General features: G+C 44.4%; 1 protein-coding gene across 2 annotated transcripts; it reads right to left on the bottom strand.

The window, feature by feature from the left end:
* Positions 1-702: 702 nt before the first annotated feature.
* On the bottom strand, positions 703-10,721 carry LOC128016100 (putative ATP-dependent RNA helicase an3). Of its 2 annotated transcripts, XM_052600492.1 has the most exons (19): positions 10,230-10,721; positions 9,503-9,548; positions 9,383-9,430; positions 7,972-8,118; positions 7,719-7,851; positions 7,511-7,618; positions 7,129-7,228; positions 6,916-7,051; positions 6,731-6,828; positions 6,549-6,647; positions 6,315-6,475; positions 6,017-6,161; positions 5,761-5,905; positions 5,352-5,402; positions 4,144-4,325; positions 3,951-4,068; positions 3,673-3,829; positions 3,455-3,585; positions 703-3,358 (listed from the first exon to the last, which is right to left on the bottom strand). In XM_052600492.1, the coding sequence occupies exons 1-19, from the start codon at positions 10,272-10,274 to the stop codon at positions 3,285-3,287; spliced, it is 2,124 nt and encodes a 707-aa protein (XP_052456452.1). In that variant the 5' UTR covers positions 10,275-10,721; the 3' UTR covers positions 703-3,284. The 2 variants fall into 2 exon arrangements, with proteins under 2 accessions (XP_052456452.1, XP_052456453.1); XM_052600493.1 differs by lacking the exon at positions 5,352-5,402 and having other exon boundaries at positions 10,230-10,549.
* Positions 10,722-10,902: the final 181 nt, after the last annotated feature.

Here is a 10,902-nt window from a genome sequence, read left to right as displayed (position 1 = left end):
TGCAGGCACATTCTAAAGTGGTACAGTCTGCTTTAGCCAAAGCTTTGTGTGTGTATATATATATATATATATATATATATATATATAGTTTTTTTGCATGACTTTACAATTCTATTTTAGAGTTACAATGTACATAAATAGGTTAAACAAAAAAAAAAAAAGTTGGTCTGGAAACCTGTTAAGCATTTTATATATGTATTGTATGTAACTCACTGAACGCTGAAGTAACATTCACGGTGTGGTACAGTATAATTTCTTGAGTGTCCCTTATTTTTGTCTTCTGAAGTGGGCAACCCTACACGGCAGAACTTTGTTTGGGATGCATGGAACACGTTTAGTGTGAAAACCCTAACCTCTAAAAACACAGCCGTAAAATGGTGCTTAATTTTAATAAAGGGATTATGTACATGCATAAAGATCACATTTTGTCACAAATATAAACCAAGTTCTATTAAATTAACTTACTTTCTGTGATACTTAAATACAAGACTTTGAATTGAGAAAACCATGTCCCCTTTGCTATTGAAATTGCGGTCATCAGTCTACAAGCCACTGACCGTCCTTTTGTTCTAAAGAACAAAGTCATAGTTTGAAACATAATGAAAGCAAGTAAATGACTACCTTTTCTGGCTGAACTACCCTTTTAAAGTAATAGCAGTGTTTTAGTATTCAATCATTTAAGATGCACAGATGCCCGAGCAGTTTCTGTATTTGCAATTTCCAACTTTAATTTGGTAAAATACAATAAACACACATTTTATTTTTCGTGCAGTGCACAGCCTCTAAACTAGTACATAAAGCAAATACTCTAACTCTAAGGGCTCTGGTGATGTTCTTTCACATGATTTGGTCAATTAAAACCTGTCATTGCATGCTTTAAACACTTCACCCATAACTGCTTCTGTAATTAAGACTAAATCTTCAGCCAAACCTGTCAGAGAACACCAACGGAGCCCAAATATGCAAACGCAACAATAGAGAATAACCACATGTTTTTGTTACTTAAGATTGCCATGTGCCAGACATTCACTGGGGGTTCAAATAAAAAATAAATATTGGGGAAACAAAAACCAAAAAGAGAACTGGATAATCTGAACACTTTGCACTGATACACATTTACAAAAATATTTCTGTAACTTTTTCCAAACCTTGGCATGGTTATATTTAAATTTCGGCTTCCAATTCAGAGTTTGATTGATCGGATTGAAACGTTTAGTCAGATGCCAATTACAGATTAAAGTTGTATTTGTATTGTATACACAATGTATTGTATATACAATTACAGTAAATTTTCAGTCCAAAATGACCTTAAACATTAAAAAGCTCACACTACCCCGAAAAATATAAGTTTCACGCATACGGGTGACATTCAACATTCAAGTGCCAGTGTTTTTGTACTGTCTTTTGGTCAAGTTACTTGAAACTATCACTTTTAGGCTTATAAAAATAAATATTTGTCAAAAATGCTTAATAAATTACACAAACTAGCAGCAAAAGTTGAATCTAGTAATCTGTGCAAATAGCTAAATTCCCCACTGCTGGTCCCAAATCAATCCTGGTTAACGATTGGAGAACCCTTCCCCTTTTGTAAACAAGCTGCGTTTTCACAATCTTCACGCACAATTTTCGGAAGCTTAAGGACACGCACTCAAGACACTTATATAAAACCCTAGATGTGCAATAAAACAACTTTTGTAAAACTTGATGGGCGTAACACAGAAGGGCACAAGTAGCACCACTGCTCTCAAGTCACCTAAATACTGTCCACGCATCTGCTTCAGGTCACCTTTTCCAAACTCATGTCAAAAGGCACAACACGCTTGAGAGTAAATCTATTGCACTTCAGTTAAACGCATCCCACTCGCCCTCATCAGTAGTGCACTATTAAGGGCGCGCGGGAGTTTGAAAGAACCCTGTCTTTGGCCAGGATGCCATGGAAACCTCCTCCACTACAAACCAACCAATAAGAGTCTGGTTTACACCAAACCACACCCCTGCAGCTGGTTTGGTGTGGCTCCTGTGGTGTACACAGAATTCTGCTGACCCCAGTCCTCTCGAAGAGCCGGGGGTCACGAGCGAGCCGTGTCTCAAGAGTAAAGCCGAGGATGTCTTTCGGAATTCAACGCAGCTTGAAAAAGAGAAAAAAAAAAAAAAAAAAAGTTACTTGTAACGAACGTAAAAGCCTGCGGCAGAAATCGGTTCGAAAATCTCCTTGACCAAAAAACAAGAACACTAGCATGCGGATTCTTCAGAGACGGGCTGGGCTCCGACCTCACGGTTCTAGAGCAGCCGTTAGAACACTTCACTGCCACGAGCCCACCGTTAATCTACTTCAAGAATGGATTTCGAAGGAAGAAAGAGACGAATCCAATTGCTACTGCCATAACAGTTCAAGAAAAAAAACTTTAATCCAACACCACCTAACGGCTAGCATGTGGTACTGAACTAGCTGCCTCGGTGGTGTGGTTATGAAGCGAAGCGGCGGGAGGCAGACGTGGTTCGTCACAAATAAATTTAAGAGAATATACTGGAATGGCTTTGTTTCTTTCTCAGAAGACTACCATCTCTATAATAGATACCTCTCCAGGATAGAGTGAGCGAAAGCTTTTCCTTCCAACATTCAATATTTTTCGCTCCCTTGTGATACCACACAAGAGAACTGCAGCCAATCGAGGGGGTCAGGCCCCTGCGACACCAGCGCTGGTGACCCCGCTGAAAATTTCAGTTCAAAATGAGGTTGTGACAAACCATCCCAGACTTGCCAAGGTTTGATTACATCCAAGCTTATTTTGTTATACCATACAAACAAATCTTTCGAGGGGAAAGAAAAGAAGAAAAAAAAAAAAAAAAAAAAAGGGGAAAACAATTGCCAGCCAGACATTTAAAAAGAACAGAAAAACAAACAAAACACAGCGAGTCTAAATTTAAAGGAACAGTACATTAACAAATGATTCTCATTTAGTACAAAGAAATGAAATGTAGTGGAAAACTAGAGTCCAAGAATCTAAAGCAAACTTCTGCCTCCGTTCCCCCTTCAGTTCGGTCGAGCACATCATGAGACTGCTTCCTGCTACAGTCAAACCTCCAGATATCCCGGCATCCCCGAGTCCCACGGAGTTCAAGCTTCTCCAGATGTGGTCAGAGAATCACAGCTGGTAATGTACTGCAAAGTTCTTCAAAGCTACACAGGGTATATAGTCTGGCTATGGTACATGTGGTTTCCATTCAGTGAGTTTGGCATGGTGCTCCACGGTCGTTGTGAGGAGTGAAGAGGTGGAGGAGTCTTAGTTTCCCCACCAGTCCACCTGGGAATAGTTTCCTCCGTAGCCATCACTGCTGTAGAAGTTCCCAAAGCCACCTGAGGACCAGAAACACCGGGTGAGCGATGGGCACTCAAGAACTAAGCTGTCATGCAACTAAACTGCGGGTGCTCTGGAGTGAAACCGATCCTTACCTCCACCGCCGCCAAATCCACGGTTTCCTCCGTGACCGCCGGTGTTGCGTGCGCCGCGGTTCCCGAATCCTCCACCGCTGGTGCTGCTGCTGGTCTGACGGTAGTCTCTGGCCCCAAAACCACCAGAAAACCTGAAAAACACCAAACCCTTTCAATGGAGAGCCCATGGGCTGATCCTAAAAGGTAAACAGCACTGCAGAAGTGGAAAGACGCTTCACCTTTTGGAGCGCCCCCCGCGGCTGCTGCTCTTGTGCTGGTGCTCATACGCCAGGCTCTCCAGCCAGGATGGCACTTCCTGTTTGGCCTCCACCAAGATGTCCAGCAGATCCTTGGTGATGTTGCCATTCTTATCATTGAAGAATGATGTGGCAAGACCTGTGACAACCGAACAAAACACTGAATTCACTGGGATGCATTTGGATCTGGCACTGAACGGCAGACAAAAATGTCCCATTGTATACTACAGCAGGTGTATCAACATTGTCATTGCAATTACCCAGGTTTCCCACACGACCGGTACGCCCGATGCGGTGGACGTACTCCTCGATGTCACTAGGAAGGTCAAAGTTAATGACGTGTTTGACATTGGAGATGTCCAGACCACGGGCAGCAACCTGTGGAGCAAAGAGTGTTTGAGACTTGCACCAAAATATACAAGAGATTTTACAAGGCAAAGGAAGAGGACATACAGCCGTGGCTACTAAGATGGGGCATCTCCCGGAGCGGAACTGATGGAGCGCTTCCTCACGGTCCCGCTGGGATCGGTCACCATGGATACTGGTGCAGGAGTAGCCTTCACGGTACAGGAAGTCCTCCAGAGAGTCCGCCCCCTTCTTAGTCTCAACAAACACCAAGGTCAGAGATTCTTTACCTATTGGAGGAGATTAAAACTATCAACTGAGATCACGCTTCAGTACGAGGAGCAGATGCTAATAAATGGCAGCACATGACAAACAGGGAGTGACAAGCATTTGGATCTCGTAGAAGTGATTTTTGTTAAACTCAGAAGACTACTGTAGTCAGAGCCTTGTGCTGTCCTGCTGAATGTGACCAAATTACAGCAGTCTTCTGGCTTTACAATTCAACATGGCATTGGTTACATGCCACTTCATGCACAGATCCAGCCGCAGGAACAAAAGACAGCATGACTACTTCCAAAGAAATATCAGGGGAGAGAGAAAAAAAAAAAAAGATCCCAAAACCATATGAGAACTACATTAAAGCCCTGCATGGGCCTCAAATCTTGGCCCAAGCTTTTTATTTTTTATAAAGTGATGACCATGCGGCTGAGTTGACCCCATGTTTGATAAATTTTGCTTTCTCAAATCAACACTTGACTCACCTACAATAAAAACCACTCCAAAAACTGTAAAGGGTCTACTTGTGTACACTCAGAAAATGTTGTGCTTTTGTAAAATAAAGGACACGATTTCTGCAGTCTCAGTAAACTGGAGCACGTCACAAAAAATATTAACTGAAACTCCGTATAGACGCTACTTTGACTCACCCCCATCATTACACGAGAAATATACCCTAGACAACTTGAAACGTCTACTTTAAAAACGCAACTATTCAAATCGAAAAACAAACAAACAAACAAACATGTAAACCATTTTAAAAGGAGTATCTCTCTAAAGGCAGAGTCAGCCACATAAAAAAAAAAAATTAATAAAAATGTCCTTACTAAAAGATAAAAAAGGCGCGATGACATGAAGCCCAGCCCTATGGGTGTAAACAAGTCTTCAGGCTCAGGTTAAAATGCAGGGCTCTAAACTAGATCTCATTCGACATGGAAGGGTTTGGCTGGGAAACAAAACAATGTTCAAGCAAAATAAAGTAGTGAGATGAGACTTACATTTGTTCCACTTCCAGTGGACAGATAAACATCTCTACTTACCAGGTTTTTCTACGCTTTCCGCCGTACTGTCCTGAACCTCATTCGGAATGACTGAATAAAATCAGACCTTATGATGAGCTTCAACAAAATCAGTTTCAGTCTTGATATGGTTTACATGGGTTAAGCTGAAGCTCTGTGTTCAGGTGCGGGTGGAGCATGCAATTCATAATCCTCAGTCTCTATAGCTAGATCACTGAATATCATATTTCTGGTGTTTAAAGAAGTTTTTAAAATGAGATTCAACTCTTCCACTGTACTCAACCTCCAAGAGTGACTTCAATCTAAAGATTAGTTTAGTCCACTCAGAAAATAAGATAATTTAAATTTCAAACATGACATCCTGTGTGACGGTCACACCAGAGACAAACATCAGATGAAGACAGTGTTCAGAGGACATTTACAAACGTACCTGTGGCATTGAGCAAGTCCAGCAGGAAGGACCTCTTGTCATTTTCTTCAACCCACACCACCTTCTGGGTGATATTCTCCGAGGTGGACCCAACCCTGCCCACAGCCAGGAAGATGTATTCCTCCAGGAAGTCACGAGCCAAGATCTAGGAAACCCAAAAGCTCTTCAGACAAGTCTAATAAATTGTACAAGCTAGAGCCGTCCTGAGGTTGTACCACCACGAGCGGTTTTAATGAGATCAGGCTGACACACTCACCTGGATCTCCTTGGGGAAGGTGGCACTGAACATCATGGTTTGACGAAGCCCTTTGGGCGGCATGGTGTCCTGCTCCACGATACGCCGAATCTGTGGCTCGAAGCCCATGTCCAGCATCCTGTCTGCTTCATCCAGCACCAAATAACTGACGACAGAAACACAGCTCACGGTCAAGACACAGAACAGTGACGTATTAAAAGCCAATGCATTCTTGAACCATTAAAACATGCACAAGACTGGATTCCAGATCACAGTTGGTTACAGCAGCACACTCCACACACACAGATCTCTGACGTACTTGCAGTAGTCCAGGCCGATCTTGCCCCTCTCCATCATGTCCACCAGACGTCCAGGAGTGGCCACCAGCAGATGACAGCCTCTCTCCAGATCACGGATCTGCTGACCGATATCAGCTCCTCCGTACACCACACAGGGACGCACATGAGAGCGGTACGCAACCTACACACGGGAGAACATTAAATACATTCCGACCAACAGAAATCAGGAAGTTCCCGTGTGTTCTGGCGATTACCTTCCTGGCCTCTTCGTAGATCTGGAGAGCCAGCTCCCTTGTGGGGGCTAAGACCAGTGAAATGGGATACTGCTTACGACGGCCATATTTCCCATTTTCCTAGAGACAAGAACACCCCCAGTTAAGATATTCGACAAAAGTAGAGTGCAGTTCTTCATCACCCTGCAAACAGGAAGTGCTACCTGTGCGCTGTTCTTCATAGCCTGCAGCGCTTCTCCTGGTCCTTCAGTGAATATCTGGCTCAGGACGGGCAACAGGAAGGCTGCAGTCTTACCAGAACCTAGTTACAGCGACAGACAGACGTCATGTCAAGCATTTACCACACACACACACACACACCCCATGATGAACTCCGCGGACGTCTCACCTGTCTGTGCGCACGCCATCAGGTCTCTCTTAGTCTTGATGATGGGAATGGCGTACTTCTGGACAGGAGTGGGCCGTGTGTACCGGCTCAGGGATATATTACCCATAATGATCTCTCCCATATCTACATCATGGAACTAAAACAAACAAAGATTAATTAATTTAAAATATTTAAAATAATTTAACTTAGACGGATCTGGATCAGGTTCCTCACACTCTCAATATGTGGTGGACAGTTCTGTCCTGTGGCTTCAACAGGAATGTCATCGTATTTCTCAAAGTTTATCCCGGTGTTGCCTCCAGAGAAGAGTTCACTGCAGGAAACAGGAACAAGTGTCAGAAACTCCACTTTGGGTTAAAAACCACACGCAAACTCAGAGACAAATCAATGCTCACATTTACAGGATTATATGACATCACATCGTAACTACTTCAATCTGATGCTCTTCACTGCAGAACTTTAACACACACTTATCTTTGAGTAACACATTGCTACGGCTACTTCACACAAAGCTAGTTTTCTCCAGGGACAGGGGAAGCAGGAACACTTTCAAAGGAACCTGAAGGCAGCATTCTGTCAGAACGGCCACACTCACTGTTCCACACGCTCACTGGGAGGCAAGGGTTTGGACCAATCTTCATCGTTTTTGGAGTCATCCGTCCATCGGTTGTTCCCACCGCCGCCGAAGCCTCCTCGCTCGTACCTGCCCAACACAACACAGCTTCAGACAAACCCAGGCCTCCAACACCAGTTATTCACTAAAGCAAGCAACAAATGAAACTAGGAAATCAAGCGAGCCTCACCGTCCCCTGGATGAAGACCCGCGGTCACTGAAGAAAGAGGATTTCCCACGGTCAGAGCGGCCGCCGAAGCTGTTGTAGGCCGTGTCTTTTTGGGCGTTCCACCCACCGGCATCCTTGTTGTCGTAACCAAATCCTAATAAAGAAATAATTCACATCAAAAGAGCAATGCTAGTCCTGTAGAGAAACAGCAAGCTAGCGTTCTCAGGCGTGCGGTGAAGACACTGGATGTGAGCGTAGGAGGCGCTGGGTTTACCTCTGAAGCCTCCTCTTCCTCCGCGGTCGCTGCGCATGGAGCCACGGCCACCGAAACTGCCCCCTCCATTCATACGGTTGTCTCGGCCTTCATGGAAGCCGTTTACGAAGCCATTACTGCGTCCGTTATCCCATCCTCCGGGAGAATCTTTGTGAAAGAGCGAGAGGAAGATGTTAAACACTTGCTAGAAATGCTCAGTCTGCTTTCAGATGGAGCGGAGCCGTCTGGGGAGGATGCTCCAGAGCAAAGCAGTTAGTGGAGCAAGATGCACAAAATTAAAGTAAATGTAGACATGGAAGCAACTACTCCAAATATTTCCCCCCTCATCTGAGAAGAATCTTTAAACAAGTGATCTTTAAAGCCTGTGGACAATGTTTGCAATCTTGTATTGGAAAGAAAGGTGGCTTAAATAAGTCGTCTTGATTCCAAGTCTTTGCTGAAAATTAATCGTGGCATCTTTCATATTTGAGGACTTCCCCTTTAAGTCTCTCTTTAGCCAAAACCTGTCATAATAGAGCAGTTACTCAGTGACACCAGGAAGGAGCTGTAAGTTTCTGTCTATCAGAGGAAAAAGCGTATAGTTGGAGGGTTCTGGGCCCAACGGCCCCGTCACAAGGATAAGACTAAAGGTCAAAGAGCATCTCAAACAGAAACCAGAGTCACAGCCAATACGGTTCAGAAAGGCTGAATTTGAAAGGCTGAATTTTAGCATGCCATCATGTTGATCACTCGTGTCACTGGACAAAGGTCGGGGGGTAAAATGATCCAAAAATGCCAGAGAGAAAACCACTCGATTTTGGGTCAGGATGTGCCCTTAACAACATGCACAAATAAGAACTGAGAAGCCTTTATGTCATCACCTTAATGAGCTCAATCTGAATGAAAGTTTGATCGGACTGAAAGGTGTGTTTTTTCCCCTTTCCTACGATTGAGAGTGACAAACACTCGATCAGATTGAAAACCCAAACTGGAAGAACTATGCGTGTAAAGCGACTCAGAAATTGAGCTCATGACAAGCTGTTCTTCCTGTTGAATAAATGAGTTTCCTGTCATCATAAAACCCTCCTTTCACGCAGCGTCTGTGAAGAGCAGCAGGAGGACGTCCATCAGTCCCCGTTTCAGATTCTCATCCACACACGACTTTACTGTGTGATAAATATAAGCAGCACGCCATAGCGGTGCCAAATTATGACCAGAAGTGGATAAATATTAATTCTGCTGTTTGAAACAATAGAAACCATGTAGGAGAATGATCATCATATACTGACATATAAACGTGCAAATCAACCCGATTACTTTATTCAGAGTTCAGAAATAGTACACGTAAACATAGCAGTGAGGCTTTAAATCAGACAATTAGAATCGGTCACTGGAGTTAAAGGGTTAACCAGTTAAGAATAAGTGTACATACCGTTTTTGGAAGCTTCTTTGTTCCTTAAATGAGGAGGAATGTAGCGCCCTGTGAAGGACAGACTGTTAGCATCAACACTTGATTCATTCGGAGCTAAACTGATCTGAGACAGACACTCACTTCCAGGGACTCCCTGAAGATCAGAGTTCAGGTCTAGAGCAGCGAGCTGGAAGAGGAGAAGAGACAGAACCTTTAAGAGCTGATCTGGGGTCAGAGAGAGCAAACACGGACTTCTACAGAAGATCCGACGAGATCTGAACTAACTTCACACGAGACTTCCGTTCAACGATATTAACATTAACACCTGCGAACCACTCAAACACGTCCAAGCTGGTTTAGAATATTATAAACACTGATCATAAACAACGAAACAGACAAAGCCATGTATAAAATTAACGACAACACCACGTGACTTTGATTAGTCGCTCACATTTACTGCGTATCGTTAAAGGAAATTAAGACCGCGGAGCGTTACATCGCGATATTCGCGTCCGTTTGGGTTCATCTGACGCAGAAAAATAAATAAAGCGTTTCTATTAAGATAATTAACGACAGCAAACACACAAAATAAACGCGAACGCAGTGAAATCTAGGGCTGGTCAGAATCTCCGGGGTAGGCCGTGAATCCTCAAGCGGCGAGTTTTCTGCTCGTTCTCGGTACAGACACTCGTGAACTAACGTTACACCGAAACCCCTTCAGAACTCGACCCTCCCGAGCCCCGAGGACGCAGCGCGAGGCGCAGCCGCGTGACAAACCGACGCGACGCGGCTCCGCCATCATCCGCAGATCCTCCATCTTACACGAGCCTCCGGTAAACACCGGCCCCGAGCCCCGAGCCCCGCTCACCTGCGGATCCAGACCGTGCACATTCTCGACGGCCACATGACTCATAACTAACGGGTGTTGAGGGCTGATCTCTCGCACAGAAGGGGTTCTTTGTTTGCCGGTATGTCGCTCGTGCTCCGCTGCCGCGTCCGGTGATTCCCGTCGGTGATACGTGTGACTTTGAACAAAGGAAAGGGAAACTGAAACGCAAACGTTGCTTTAAAACGAAACGTTGGTGTTTTAATAATCTTCAGTGTGTCTGAATCAGACTCCGCGTCGATGATATTCTGAACTCGAGCTGCGCGTCTCTCTCGATCGGAGCAGAAATAAGAGCGCAGCGGAAACCGCGTCACTTTATTGGTCAGAATCGCCGCGTGACGCTGTTCTCGCGAGACTTCGAGGAGCTGTTTACACCGGCGGATGTGGCCTAGTTGAGCTGGATCCTGCTGCATTTGATCTCCTCGCAGTCACCTGGAAATGTAGTTCATTTGTTCTACATGCGCAAATACATCTGTTCCGAATCACAATCTCGAGCTACAGGATATAACCCTACACCAGAACAGAGCCGAGTGTCTGCAGGGGTCTGAGGATCCTCTTCAGCATATCTCGGTCAAAAACGGGGAGATGCTGCATTAAAGTTGATGCTGAAATGTTTAAATTATGAGCAATGTCTCGATGATTTGAGCAGATGTGG

The sequence above is a fragment of the Carassius gibelio genome, chromosome A6 (assembly GCF_023724105.1).
Source record: "Carassius gibelio isolate Cgi1373 ecotype wild population from Czech Republic chromosome A6, carGib1.2-hapl.c, whole genome shotgun sequence".
Taxonomy (NCBI): domain Eukaryota; kingdom Metazoa; phylum Chordata; class Actinopteri; order Cypriniformes; family Cyprinidae; genus Carassius; species Carassius gibelio.
This window is presented reverse-complemented; position numbering and strand designations above follow the sequence as displayed.